This window comes from Hordeum vulgare, chromosome 3H (assembly GCF_904849725.1).
Source record: "Hordeum vulgare subsp. vulgare chromosome 3H, MorexV3_pseudomolecules_assembly, whole genome shotgun sequence".
Classification (NCBI taxonomy): Eukaryota; Viridiplantae; Streptophyta; class Magnoliopsida; order Poales; family Poaceae; genus Hordeum; species Hordeum vulgare.
Window position 1 is genome coordinate 161,631,870 of NC_058520.1, and position 15,827 is coordinate 161,647,696.

Sequence of the window (15,827 nt, forward strand, 5' to 3'; positions counted from 1 at the left end):
ACACCAAATATAGCTCATGTGTTTTATCTATCTATATGCTTTCCCGATTTAAGTGGAAACAGCCAACCATGCATAAAAGTGTGTTTTGTGTGATTTGCTTTTATAATTCTATTATATGTAAGAAGTTACGGAAATAACATTGAAAGCAAGCCGCCACTAAGGTCTATTCAAAATAAATTAGTGAAAATATATTCTGAAAACTACACTAATTCTCAACCTGACTAATTAGTTTGAGTTTATCTTCATTTGATCACACAAATAAATGAATTACGTCTAACTAAATTACACGGTTCCTTCAATTTTATTATAAGCATGCCTTGGGTGCCATTTTGGGTTAGAAATAACCTGAAGAACAAAGTGCCGCAAGGAAGGGGCAACTAATGTAGAGCTCACTAAGTTTGTGAGGTTGTGAACATGACAATGTTCAGTATTGCTTCTGAATTGTTTGGATTTCCAGAAATAATTAAGGTAATGAACATCATGCCCTCTTTTGACCACCAATTATTGCTCCTATCTAATGTTCATATTTGAGATGCACTTCCATGTTTGTGAGACCAATTCCATGGTGAAGGTTTTCCATATCAGTTTGTTGAAAATGAAGGAAAAGGGGTATGCAAGGAATGTGCCAACATGTACATTGTGATGCCTATAAGTTATTTGAAAAACCCACCTTGCCTTCGTCACAGGTTTCCAGGTGACCTCTCTTTCTTTGTCCCCTTCTCTCCCCTGAAATTGTCGGTGATCAGATTACATATTTTTCTCATATGGGTCATTCCATTCTTATTTAGGCAAGAGATTGCCATGCCTGAACCATATTTTTGACGCGATGTAGTTGAATTACGTGGTCATCTAGTTGAATGCATCAGTGACCGAGTTGAATGGACTACGTGGTCATCCACATGTAAGTGTGAAACCATACGGACAACAACATATATTTTAGTTTCATATACTTTTGTATAGTTCTTTGACGCATATAAATTTATATGGTTTCCAGAGGCATAATTCCAAAGGTATATCTCTTTGACGCGATGCATTACATGGTCATCTAGTTGAATGCCCGTACGTTGTTACGGGACAACATAATAATACCGTTTTAGGTGTAGTTTGTTAAGGTGTTATATTAAGGTCATGTCGTTCTATACTTTTCCTTGACAAGCATCTTATTTTTTCCCACCGGATAAGCCTTGCTCTCCCTTGTCTGTCTTGTATCTCAATCCGCTCCTTCGTTCGAACTTCGTTGTTGTCGCTCTACTTCTTACCTAGTGAGATATTCTAGTTTGAGGAACATACACAACTGTGCAACACTACTAACACACATGCAACTTTGCTCCATGTTCTCAATTCCTCCTCTCGTGCCGCCACCACGGCGAGTGGTGGTCGTTGGGGCCGGAGCCCGGGTACTCCTCCAGCTCCATCTCCATCTCCATCCTTCTGCTGACAGCACCACGGTCGACATCTCCCCCTACGACGGCCTGGGACGATCATACCAAAAACATTCAGGCCAATTACAGTTTGCACCTGGCATATTACGGTCTGAAACTGCTGCTAGCTACTTGGATGAACACAAATAGCCAAAATACTATCATCACCTGACCATCTGCTCCACTGGAAGCCAGGATTGCCTCGGTCTCCTGCGACTGCGCCCTCGGGGGCCGCTGATGCATATGGGAATAAAATTGTCCTCTCAGTTAGAACGGTATGAGCTACTCCCTACGTTCCACAATTCTTGTCAATGCATGTGCACTGCTTTTTGAAAACTCAGCGAATTGCTAAGCAACCACACAAAAAGGGTAAGCAAAAAGGAGCGATTATAGCCAGGAATATGTTGCAAGGGGTATAAGTAAAGCGGAAATTTAGGGCTCAAGTGTACCTTGCAATTTCTTGCATATAGGATGGTGACATGGTGCAGACGATTCTGAGGGTTTTTCTTCCAATCCAGTACTAGATGTTCTTATCCTGATCGATGCAGCCAGTGCGGGCTTCAGACTTCAAGTAAACTAAAGTTGGTCCCTTTATTTTGAGCTCGCGAGTGGCTTCAGCACTTAGGTAGATAGTTTGTGAGCCTCCACTAAGGCTGGATTAAATTATCTGATCAAATAAAACCGCACTCAAAAGCTCACCAAGTTGGTTTTGCACAGTTGAACCTCGACACTTAGCAGAGGACATCCTAATGTCAAAGTTTGTCTCTAGTTTGACATGATCAGCACTACATTCAGAAAGTGGCAAACAATGTCAGACACTGGCTGGGTTATCCGTTTAAGTTATATATACAGAACTGATGGCTCTAGCAGCCTTTGTCAGTTTTTTGCGAGCCGTGATGAGCTGCATTTGTTTGGAGAAGAACTTCCAGATCTCCCTCTCGGGGGCTCGGCGATGAGGTGCACACCGTAGGCGCCCTCCTCATCGATCAATGCTCTGAGGTACCGCGCCGAAATGCTGGAGCCAATGTAGCTCTTTTTCGCCGCGAGATACATCACTCCATATGGTGGCCGCAGGCACTGCAAGGGCAGGAACAAACTGAAATGAAGGTCAAGGTTAAGCAGGTTCAGTTTCGATGTAGATGGAGAATCCGCATAATGCGCCCCAGGAAAGTACTCGCTGCCTTTATTGGGCATCTCATGGCAAGAGAGAGTCTTCTCTGACAAAATGACACTGGAGAATAGCATTACAATTTTAGTAACTAACCTTTTTGATGAGCGAATGAAGGTTTTGAAGAGAGCTTGCAGAGTAAGGGATCTCATTCAATAGCACTATGTCATATCCACCCTCATCTCCTGAATATGCCTCGTTTCCCCTCTCCCATGCACGGCTGCCAGTGCCTGATAGTTTTGTTGATCGTCTCGATTGGCAGATATTATTCCCATCCTGGCTGCTGTAACCATCCAAAAGATCGTCTTCACAGAACCCTAGTCCCACTCCCGAAAATGCGTCCACCTCATCCTCCAGTATCACCAACACGACCGTATGAAGCTCCTCCCAATCCCCAGCATAGAAATGAATGTCTTGAGGCAACTGTTGCCGGGATGGTGTAAGAGGGCTTCCCTGTTGATGACTCTGTTTGTCTCAAGCTTGCTCGAGATTTGCGAGCACATTGGGGATTGTTCTTCACCTTATTATTTCAGCACTGGGATCCTGAAAATGCACTGTTGAAGCTCCTAAAAAAAATTTGGAAGGAGGATATTAGAAACATAAACAGATTATTTTGTGTTCTTTTTTTCAGAAAGGAAAGGATATTCATTGCAAGTGCATCAGCCAAACAGAGTACAGGTACTATAGTTTTTTGTACATGGACACAACAATAATGAACAGTAATATACCAGATTGATATGTCACCATGGTAAATGACATGGCAGACTGATGATAAGTGAAATCTGAGGTTACTTTGTTGAAATAATAAATAAAGAGAAAACAAGGATCAGTACCTTCAGGCAAGAAAATATCCCAGGAAGCCCATATCCGCAGCCACGAAAGCAAACAAAATATCTGAATATGGTACAATTTATAGTGAATACTTTCCTGTGTTGTCTTCTGCTTTTTGAAGATCCCATGGTTAAAGAATCATCTCCAATTTCTTTTTCATGTGCGTCAAGCTCCACACAAATTCTGAATAAAATCAGATCTCAAACAACTGAGGTCCTCCACTACGCGCCGCAACGATGGACCCCGACCTGGCTGGATGCCAAAATATGTCAAAAAACGGTTTATTACAAGCCTCGAACAAATGATGGATCTCTATCATAATAACAAGCAAAGCGTAATGGTTAAATCATGGACTCGATACATGAATAAGATGTATGGATGTATGGATGTATCTCTCTGCTGTGTTTCACGTTCACCACGCTAGCGACACCAGCAGAGCGGCCATGGCGGCGGTCTGCACGACGATCCCCCAACGCCCGTACTGCCGGCCGCTCCCGCTCTGCACCAAGAACAAATTCAGAAACGCTCATTCGACCACCATTAGTTGCTGCCGCTCTTCTCTAACAAAAAATAAGAGAGTGATGGATTACCAAATCGTTGGCAGATGGTGCGGGGCCGGAGACGTCCTCCACGGTGGTGGGCTCGGGCGCGAAGGTTGCCGACGGCCTGAGCGGCTCCGGCGCGGGGGCGGGCGACTTCTTCTTGCCACTCCTGTTTCTCTTGTGCTTGTTCTTGCTCTTGGATGGAGCCTTGGCCGGAGGCAGCACGGCGGGTGCCTCAGCCACCGGCGGGGGCGTCGCCATGGGAGGGAGCACCGCGGGCGCCTCGGTCGGTGCTGCCGCCGGCGGGGGAGTCGTTGCGGGCGGAGGCGCGGTGACGGGTGGTGGCGTCACGGGAGGAGGCGCCTTCACGGGCGGTGGTGACACGGGAGGAGGCGTCATGACGGGCGGCGGCGCGGACACGGGCGCGACAACCGGAGGCGGCTTGACCGGCGCGACTGCGGGTGGCGGCTTAGCGGGCGCGACGGGGGTGGCGGTGGGCGCGGGAGTGACAGGGGTGGCGGTGGGCGCGGACATGGCCGGCTCGGGAGGTGACTGGGTGGGAGCCGTCGGCACTGCCACCGGCGTGGGCGTGGCCGGCGCCGCTGCGGCCATCCCCCACCTCCCGGATCCCTTCTACCATCATCCTGCATCATGCCCTGATCGGATCGGTGCCACCTTCGTCAGTCGGTCGGTCGGCATGGCCGGCGGCTAGGGTTCCCGTCGGGAGGAGAGATGGAGGATCTAACCGTGGGCTTCGCTGCTTGAGCGGATCTACGAGCAAGGAAAGGAGGGGAGGCGGCGCCGGCGGTGGAGTGGAGGCCGGGGTTGGGGGAGACCACGGAGGCCGAGAGGAGGGGATCGTGAGAGCGTGGGGGGAGGCAGGTGCGTTCGTGGGTCGCGTCTTTTTTTCCTTTTGACGGGTTGGGTGAACGTGGGTGCACTTCTCTTCTCTCTAACGATAGAAGGGGGATCGAGCCTGGTCGAACCATCATGACGACGACAGATCCCCCTTTAATAGTAGAGATGAGGAACGCACAATCTGCCTAGTTGGTCATTCCATTCCAGCCTCATTTAAACATTCCTAGAATTTCACGTATCTTCATAATATCTTCTTGCATCCATGATTAAAGATGCTTGTGGCTATCATTTGCATACATTTTCGTTCATGGCATATAATCTTGCGATGGTCATATCTTTTAGTTCGTAACTCCATTTTTGATAATCTATATATGTAAATTGTCTAGAATGATGTGTGTAAATTGTCTAGAATGATGTGTAGAATCGCATGGTACAATTTATTTTTTTGTTTAATAAATATAAAATGTGTTTAGTTCAGATCTGGACCAATTACGAAATTAACATATGGAGTAATTTCGGAAATACTATAAGTTATTTTCGGCCTCATTTAAAATTCCTAGATAGTGAAGTTTATTTATGCTTCACCTCTTGCCATGTTTAACAACATTTAATATTGTCATGTGCCTAAACAGGAATGAACAAAGTAATTCAAACATGGAGTTTCATCAGTATGCAACTCGTTGCATATCGATCTTCACTTAAGTTGATTGTTGTGCTTTGTCTGTTGGAGAACGTTGCATCGGAAACAAAAAAATTCCTATGCACACGAAGACCTATCATGGTGATGTCCATCTACGAGTGGAGATTAGATCTACGTTCCCTTGTAGATCGCATAGCGGGAAGTGTTAAGAATCGTGGTTGATGTAGTGCAACGTCTTCACGTCCCTCGAACCGTCCCATGAACCGTCCCGCGATCCGTCCCACGATTCAATCCGATCTAGCGCCGAACGGACGACACCTCCGTGTTCTGGCAGCGTGACGGCGGTCCGGTGGTGGTGATGATCTACTTCTGCAGGGCTCCGCCCGAGCTCCGCAGAAATCCGATCTAGAGGTAAAACTATGTGGAATAGACTAGAGTTGCACGTGGCAAAGTTGTGTCTCAAAAAGTCCTAAACGACCACTATATATAGGAGGGAGGGGGAGGGGCTATCCTTGAGGTAAAAGGCCCTCAAGGTGCGTAGGCCGCCATGAGGAGGAGCACTCCTCCCCTCCTCCTCCAATTCGGTTTGCGAAGGAGGAGGAGTCCTCTTTCTTCCCACCTCTCCTCTTTCCTTTTTCTTTTCTTTTGGTATTTTCTTATGTGGTGCCATAGCCCTCTTGGTCTGACTCCACCAGCCCAATAAGGACTTGTGGCTCCACCCTAGTGCCTTGGGCTCACTCCCGGGTGGGTGGGCCCCTCCCAGTGAACACCCGGAACCCATTCGTCACTCCCGGTACACTGTCGGAATTGCCCGAAACTTTTCGGTGAGCAAATGAAACCATCTGAAATATCAATCTTCGTTTCCGGACCATTTCAGAAACCCTCGTGACGTCCGTGATCTCATCTGGGACTCTGAACAACATTCGTTAACCACACATATAACTCAACTATACTAAAACATCATCGAACCTTAAGTGTGCACACCCTGCGGGTTCGAGAACTATGTAGACATGACCCGAGGCACTCCTCGGTCAATATACAATAGCGGGACCTGGATGCCCATATTGGATCCTATATATTCTCTGAAGATCTTATCGGTTGAACCTCAGCGTCAAGGATTCATATAATCCCGTATGTTATTCCCTTTGTCCTTCGGTATGTTACTTGCCCGAGGTTTGATCGTCGGTATCCGCATCCTATTTCAATCTCGTTACCGGGAAGTCTCTTTACTTATTCCGTAATACAAGATCCCGTGACTTACACTTAGTCACATTGCTTGCAAGGTTTGTGTGTGATGTTGTATTACCGAGTGGGCCCCGAGATACCTCTCCATCACACCGAGTGAAAAATCCCAGTCATGATCCATACTAACTCAAGGACACCTTCGGAGATACCTGTAGAGCACCTTTATAGTCACACAGTTACGTTGTGACGTCTGATGCACACAAGGTATTCCTCCGGTGCCAGTGAGTTATATGATCTCATGGTCATAGGAACAAATACTTGACATGCAGAAAAAAATAGCAATAAAACAACACAATCAATATGGTACGTTCATAGTTTGGGTCTAGTCCATCACATGATTCTTCTAATGATGTGATCCAGTTATCAAGTGACAACACTTGCATATAGTCCGGAAACCTTGACTATCATTGATCAACTGGCTAGCCAACTAGAGCCTTGCTAGGGACATTGTTTTGTCTATGTATCCAAACATGTATCTATGTTTTCATTCAATACAATTATAGCGTGGATAATAAACGATTATCTTTAAACAAGAAATATAATAATAACTATTTATCATTGCCTCTAGGGCATATTTCCAATAGTCTCTCACTTGCACTAGAGTCAATAATCTAGTCCTCATACAGTTCTGGTGTTGATCATGTTTTGCCCGTGGAAGAGGTTTAGTTAGCGGGTCTACTACATTCAGATCCGTGTGCACTTTGCAAGTATTCACGTCCTCTCCTTCAACGTAATCGCGGATGAGCTTGAAGTGTGTGGTCTTCTTGTGAAACCTTGGTTCCTTTGCTAAGGCAATGGCACCAGTGTTGTCACATAACAGAGTTATTGGATTTAGTGCGCTCAGCACAACTCCAAGATCCGTCATGAACTGCTTCATCCAGACACCCTTCTTTGCTGCCTCCGAGGCACCCATGTACTCCGCTTCACATGTAGAATCTGCTACAATGCTTTGCTTGGAACTGCACCAGCTTACCGCACCCCCATTAAGAATAAATACATATCCGGTGTGCGACTTTGAGTCATCTGGATCGGTGTCAAAGCTCGCGTTGACATAACCCTTTACGACGAGCTCTTCGTCACCTGCATAAACGAGAAACATTTCCTTAGTCCTTTTCAGATACTTTAGAATATTCTTGACCGCCGTCCAGTGATCCGCTCCTAGATTACTCTGAAACCTGACTACCATCCTTATGGCCAAGCTGACGTCTGGTCTAGTGCACATCATTGCATACATGATAGAAGCTATGGCTGAAGCATAGGGAACGGAACTCATTTGTTCTCTATCTTCCGCAGTTGCTGGGCACTGAGTCTTACTCCATTTTATATATTGTAATACTGGCAAGAACCCTTTCTTGGACTGATCCATTTTGAACTTCTTCAAAACTTTACCAAGGTATGTGCTTTGTGAAAGTCCTATCAGGCGTCTCGATCTATCCCTATAGATCTTAATGCCTAGAATGTAAGCAGCTTCTCCTAGGTCTTTCATAGAGAAACTTTTATTCAAGTAATCCTTTACGCTCTCCAAAAACTCCACGTTGTTTCCAATCAGCAATATGTCATCCACATATAATATTAGAAATGCCCCAGAGCTCCCACTCACTTTCTTGTAAATACAATATTCTCCAACCACTTGTATAAACCCAAATGCTTTGATCACCTCATCAAAGCGCTTATTCCAACTCCAAGATGCTTGCACCAGTCCATAAATGGAAGTTTGCACACTTCGTTAGCATTCTTTGGAACGACAAAACCTTCGGGTTGCATCATATACAACTCTTCCTTAGGAAAACCGTTAAGGAACGCCGTTTTGACATCCATCTGCTAGATTTCATAATCCAAAAATGCAGCTATTGCTAACATGATTCGGACGGACTTAAGCATCACTACCGGTGAGAACATCTCATCATAGTCAACTCCTTGAACTTGTGAAAAACCCTTTGCCACAAGTCGAGCTTTATAAACGGTCACATTACCGTCTGCGTCCGTCTTCTTCTTAAAGATCCATTTGTTCTCAATAGCCTTGCGGCCTTCAGGCAGCACTACCAAAGTCCACACTTTGTTCTCGTACATGGATCCTATCTCGGACTTCATGGCCTCCAGCCATTTGTTGGAATTCAGGCCCGCCATTGCTTCTTCATAATTCGCAGGTTCATTGTTGTCTAACAATATAATTGATAAGACAGGATTTCCGTACCACTCAGGAGCATAACCCCAAAACGATAACGGCAAATCGGTAAGAGACATTGCTACGGCTACAAAAGACCTTCCCCGGCAATGACGCCAGAAATCCTTCTGTTGCTGGTTATGCCTATAGGGACTTCCTTGGCAAATATGCAAAGGATTCCCCCGAGGCCTTGGAGCCTTGCGTTGGTGTTCCCTTGAAGAGGAAAGGGTGATGTAGCACAGCGGCGGTAATTATTTCCCTTAGTTTGAGAACCAAGGTATCAATCCAGTAGGAGGATCGCGTCAAGTCACAAGTACCTGCACAAACACAAAGAGCTTGCACCCAACGCTATGAAGGGGTTGTCAATCCCTTATAGATTGTTTGCAAAGTGAGAACTGAAAGCAAAAAGTAAACAAAGCAAAGTAAAAGTAAAAGTGGAGACGATAGTTGTGAATAGACCCGGGGGCCGTAGTGTTCACTAGTGGCTTATCTCATGAAAGCAAGTAGACGGTGGGTGAATGAATTACTGCCGAGCAATTGATAGAACCGCGCAAAGTCATGACGTTATCTATGGAAATGATCATACATATAGGTATCATGGCCAAAACAAGTAGACCGATACTTTCTGCATCTACTACTATTACTCCACACGTCGACCGCTATCCAGCATGCATCTAGTGTATTGAATTCATAAGAACAGAGTAACGCCTTAAGCAAGATGACATGATGTAGATGGACAATCTCAAATCTATGATGAAAGCCCATCTTGTTACCCTTGATGGCAACAACACGATGCGTGCCTTGCTGCCCCTTCTGTCACTGGGAAAGGTCACCGCACGGTATGAACCCAAAACCAAGCACTTCTCCCAATGCAAGAATCATAGATCTAGTTGGCCAAACAAAACCCAAGACTCGGAGAGACTTACAAGGATATCAAATCATGCATATAAGAAATCAACAAAGACTCAAATATAATTCATAGATAATCTGATGACAAATCCACAATTCATCAGATCTCGACAAACACACCGCCAAAGAGGATTACATCGGATAGATCTCCATGAAGATCATGGAGAACTTTGTATTGAAGATCCAAGAGAGAGAAGAAGCCATCTAGCTACTAACTACGGACCCGTAGGTCTGAGGTAGACTACTCATGAGTCGTTGGAGAGGCGATGATGTTGATGTAGAAGCCCTCCAGCTCCAAAGTCCCCTCCGGCAGGGCACCGGGAAGGGTCTCCAGATGAGATCTCGCGGAAACGGAAGCTTGCGGCGGCGGAGAAGTGGTTTCGTGGATGCCCAGATTTATTCTGGGATTTTAGCGAATATATAGGCCAAAGAGCTAGGTCAGGGGAGTGCCAGGGAGGCCACAAGCCTGGTGCCGCGGGCCCCCTTGGCCGCGGTGTCAGGGCTTGTGGGCTCCCTGTGGGCCTCCTGCCTTGGCCCTCAAGTCCCCCGATCTTCTTGTGTTCTGGAAAAATTTATTTCGGGGATTTTATTTCGTTTGGACTCCGTTCCAAAATCAGATATGAAAAGAGTCAAAAACACAGAAAAACAGAAACTGGCACTTGGCACTGAATTAATAAGTTATTCCCAAAAAAGATATAAAAGGTATATAAAAAATCCAAAGTTGACAAGATAAGAGCATGAAACCATCAAAAATTAGAGATACGTTTGAGACGTATCAAGCATCCCCAAGCTTAACTCCTGCTCGTCCTCGAGTAGGGAAGTGATAAAGAATGAATTTTTAATGCTTTCATGCTACCTAGCATAGATGTCCTTTGTAACTCCTCTTATGTGACGTGAATGTTTAGATCCGTTAGATTCAAAAAAATAGTATGCTATTGAAGTGGAGACAATAATACTTCAAGCAAACTAGCAAGGTAATCATGAACTTTCAAAATAACTAGGCCAAAAGAAAGTTATCCCTACAAAATCATATAGTCTGGCTATGCTCTATCATCCTTGCACAACGAATTTAAATCATGCACAACCTCGGTATTGGCCAAGTAATTGTTTTCACACCTTTACTTTCAACTCTCACGCAATACATGAGCGTGAGCCATGGTTTTAGCACTATAAGTGGAATGGAGTGTGGTGGAGGTTGCAAGGCAAACAAGGAGAAGATGGTCACATTTTCCTAGCCATATCAATGAGCTATGGAGATGCTCATCAATAGATATTAATGTGAATGGGTAGGGATTGCCATACAAATGATGCACTAGAGCTAAGAGTATGTGAAAGCTCTTAAACAAAACTAGTGGGTGTGCATCCAACTTGCTTGCTCACGAAGACCTAAGGCAATTTTGAGGAAGCCTATCATTGGAATATACAAGCCAAGTTATATAATGAAAATTTCCCACTAGCTATATGGTGGTGACAAAACGAGAGACTCTCAATCATGAAGATCATGGAGCTTAATAAGCACGAGTGTGGAAAGATAGTAGCACCGTCCCTTCTCTCTTTTTCTCTCATTTTTTGGTGGGCTCTTTGGCCTCTTTTTTTTCTTTTTTTTGTGGACATCTTTGGCCTCTTTTTGTAAATGGGCTTTGCTGGCCTCTTTTATTTCCTCACATGGGACAATCCTCCATCAATGATGATCATCACACTTACAACTCAAAACTTAGAGCAATGATGACTCTATATGGAATGCCTTCGGTAGTGTACCGTGGCAATGATCTAGCATGGCATAGACATCAATGGAAACATCATGCTAGGTATCTTATGATCATGCAATGGCAATGTAGAAGCTGTGGCACATGTCATGGTGGTAGTTTCATGGCAATATATCTCGGAATGGCTTTGAAAAAGCCATAGTAGGTAGGTATGGTGGCTGTTTTGAGGGAGGCTAATGGTGGTTTTATCCACCGGCGAAAGTTGCGCGACACTAAAGAAGATAGTGATGGTGGAAGGTGAAAGTGCATTTAAACCATGGACTCAACATTAGTCATGAAGAACTCATATACTTATTGCAAAAGTTTTAGTAGTAATCGAAACAAAGCATTCAATGCATACTCCTAGGGGAAGGGTTGGTAGGTATAAACCATCGCACGATCTCGACCGCCACACAAAGGATGACAATCAATAAACTAATCATGCTCAGACTTCATCACATAGCGGTTCACCATGCGTGCATGCTACGGGAATCACTAACTTCAACACAAGTATTTCTAGATCCACAACACCTTACTAGTATAACTTCAATATTACCACAACCACAACTCAAAACTAATTGAGATGAATCAAACTTCTCTAACTACTCAATGCACATGAAGGTGGAAGTTTTCATATCCCTTTGGATAACTACGCCTTTTGAGACTACTTTCATAGCATAGATCAACTACCACGCCACGCGCTTCCGTGCTCTAAAAGATAGAAGTGAAACACATAGAGAAAAATCAACTAGCTCAAAAGATATAAGTGAAACACATGTGAGCTGAATTGTCTAACCAAAGGATATAAGTGAAGCTCGACAAAATCACGGTGAGTGCATGTCTCTCTATCTAGGTGTGCAGCAAGGAATATTGTGACACAACAAAAATAAAAGACTCCTACGATACAAGACGCTCCAAGCAAAACACATAACATGTGGTGAATAAAAATATAGCCTCAAGTAACGTTACCGATGGATTGAAGACGAAAGAGGGGATGCCTTCCCGGGGCATCCCCAAGCTTAGGCTTTTTCGGCATCCTTGAATCAACTTGGGGTGCCTTGGGCATCCCCAAGCTTGAGCTCTTGCCACTCTTTATCTGTTTGTCCATTAGAACTTCACCCAAAACTTGAAAACTTCACAACACAAAACTTAAACAGAAACTCGTGATAACATTAGTATAAGAAAGCAAACCACCACTTCCTCAGATACTGTAGCAAACTTAAATTCTACTTATGTTGATGTTGGGTTACTGTATTTTCAATATTCCATGGCTAATACCCCCCGATACTATCCATAGTTTCATGAAAATAAGCAACCAACTCAACAAAAACAGAATCTGTTAACAGCAGACCAGTCTGTAGCAATCTGTATACTTCGTATACTTCTGATACTTCAAAAATTCTGAAAAATTACGACAGTCTGAAGAATTTGCGTAGAAATCAGAAGAAAAAGAATCAACTCGAAAACACTCATAGAAAAAAAAATCTTTTAGTGAGCAGAAAGTTTCTGTCTTCTCCAGCACGATCAAACGATCATCCCCAAGACTAATCATAACGGTTTCACTTGGCACAAATTCAAAAGAAACACAAAAAACACAATCATAACAGAATTATTAAAGTGTGGAAAACACAAAACAGAAATAAAAAGGATAGATTCGTTGGGTTGCCTCCCAACAAGCGCTATTGTTTAACGCCCTTAGCTAGGCATAAGGTGATGGAATCACATATAGTCATCTTTGGTGCTCAACCCATAAGTAGCCCTCATCATAGATTCATAAGGCAATCTTATTTTCTTTCTAGGAAAATGCTTCATTCCCTTATTTAGAGGAAATTGAAATCTAATATTCCCTTCCTTCATATCGATGATAGCACCAATAGTCCTTAGGAAACGTCTACCAAGAATAATGGGACATGAAGGATTGCGATCTACGTCAAGTACAATGAAATCCACGGGTACATAGTTCTTATTTGCAACAATAAGAACATCATTGATCCTTTCCATGGGTTTCTTGACAGTAGAATCCGCAAGATGCAAATTAAGAGAAAACTCTTCAATCTCATGAAAACCAAGAATATCACATAAAGACTTTGGAATCGCGGAAACACCAGCAGCCAAATCACGCAAAGCATTGCATTCATAGTTTTTGATTTTGATTTTGATAGTAGGTTCCCACTCATCATGAAGTTTTCTTGGTATAGAGACTTCTAATTCGAGTTTCTCTTCAAGAGATTTCATCATAGCATCTACGATATGCGTGATAAAGGCTTTGCTTTGGCTATAAGTATGTGGAGACTTTGTAATGGATTGCATCAAGTAAATGCATTCAAACAAGGAGCAACTATCATAATTGAATTCCTTGAAATCCAAAGTGGGAGTTTCATTACTACCCAATATTTTGATTTCTTCTACTCCACTCTCCACACCTTTATCATCAAGATAGGTGGACTCTGAATCATTGGGGCGTTTTTCAACCAAAGTGGATTCATATCCAGCCCCTTCATCAATAGGTTTGACACGCGAAAACAAAGATTCAAGAGGAGTCACACCAAGCACTTTAAGATCTTCGTGATTTGCATCAAACGCACCCTTTTAAACCATTCATGCTTAGCGCGAATTTGGGCGGTTCTTTCTTTGCTCTCATTCATGGAGACACGCATAGCTTTTAGAGTTTCATCCAAGTTAACCTTGGGAGGAGCACATCTAATTTTGAAAGCATCAATATCACAACACATCCTATCAATGCTCTTAGGCAAATCGTCTATTTTGAGTAGTTTTTCCTCTATGGACGGATTGAAAATCTTTTGAGAGTTGATGAACTCTTTGATATTACTCTCTAAATCAGAGGGTAATTTGTTATGATTTCAATAAGTGTTGTTGTAGGAATTGCCATACTTGTTAGAGGAGTTACTAGGAAAAGGCCTAGGAACATAGTTTCCTCTAAAAGCATTGTTGTTGCCAAAATTGTTCCTACCTTTATCATTAAGATAGGTGGACTCCGAATCATTGGGGCGTTTTTCAACCAAAGTGGATTCATATCCAGCCTCTTCATCAATAGGTTTGACACACGAAAACAAAGATTCAAGAGGAGTCACACCAAGCACTTTAAGATCTTCGTGATTTGCATCACTAGAATGCACCTTTTAAACCATTCATGCCTAGCGCGAATTTGGACGGTTCTTTCTTTACTCTCATTCATGGAGACACGCATAGCTTTTAAAGTTTCATGCAAGTTGGCCTTGGGAGAAGCACATCTAACTTTCAAAGCATCAATATCACAATACATCCTATGAACGCTCTTAGCCAAATCGTCTATTTTGAGTAGTTTTTCCTCTATGGACGCATTGAAAATCTTTTGAGAGTTGATGAACTTTTTGATATTACTCTCTAAATCAGAGGAAATTTGTTGTGATTTCCATAAGTGTTGTTGTAGGAATTGCCATAATTGTTAGAGGAGTTACTAGGAAAAGGCCTAGGAACATAGTTTCCTCTAAAGGCATTGTTGTTGCCAAAATTGTTCCTACCAACAAAATTAACGTCCAAACTAGCGTTGCTACTCTCAATCAAGGAAGATAGTGGCATGTCATTAGGATCTAAAGGAGCATTTCTACTAGCAACCAAATTCATCAACTCGTCCATCTTAGCACTAAGCGAGTTAATTTCTTCTATAGCGTGTACCTTTTTGCTAGCAGGTGATCTTTCAGTGTGCCACTGAGAGTAGTTGGTCATGACATTGTCTAGGAGTTTTGTAGCTTCTCCTAACGTGATTTCCATGAACGTTCCACCTGAGGCGGAGTCCAAGATATTTCGAGAGGCAAAATTCAAACCAGCGTAAAAGATTTGTATAATCATCCACAAACTCAAGCCATGAGCGGGACAATTTATAATCATTAACTTCATCCTCTCCCAAGATTGTGCAACGTGTTCATGATGAAGTTGCTTGAAATTCATGATATCGTTACGGAGAGAGATAATCTTAGCCGGCGGAAAATACTTGGATATGTAAGAATCTTTGCACTTATTACAAGAATTGATACTATTTTTAGGCAAAGAAGAAAACCAAGTTTTTGCACGATCTCGCAAAGAGAACGGAAAAAGCTTCAACTTAACAACATCATTATCCACATCTTTCTTCTTTTGCATATCGCAAAGTTCAATGAAAGTATTAAGATGGGATGCGACATCTTCACTAGGAAGGCTAGAAAATTGCTCTTTCATAACAAGATTCAGCAAGGCAACGTTGATTTCATATGATTCTGCACTAGTGGCTGGAGCAATCGGAGTACTAATAAAATCATTATTATTAG

General features: G+C 43.3%; 1 protein-coding gene and 1 pseudogene across 1 annotated transcript; both read right to left on the minus strand.

Moving 5' to 3' along the window:
• Positions 1-1,337: 1,337 nt before the first annotated feature.
• LOC123441593 lies at positions 1,338-3,548 on the minus strand (annotated as a pseudogene).
• Positions 3,549-3,832: 284 nt separating this feature from the next.
• On the minus strand, positions 3,833-4,574 carry LOC123441594 (lysine-rich arabinogalactan protein 19-like). Its single transcript, XM_045117956.1, has 2 exons — positions 4,011-4,574; positions 3,833-3,919 (listed from the first exon to the last, which is right to left on the minus strand). The coding sequence occupies exons 1-2, from the start codon at positions 4,572-4,574 to the stop codon at positions 3,833-3,835; spliced, it is 651 nt and encodes a 216-aa protein (XP_044973891.1).
• Between the last annotated feature and the right edge of the window lie 11,253 nt (positions 4,575-15,827).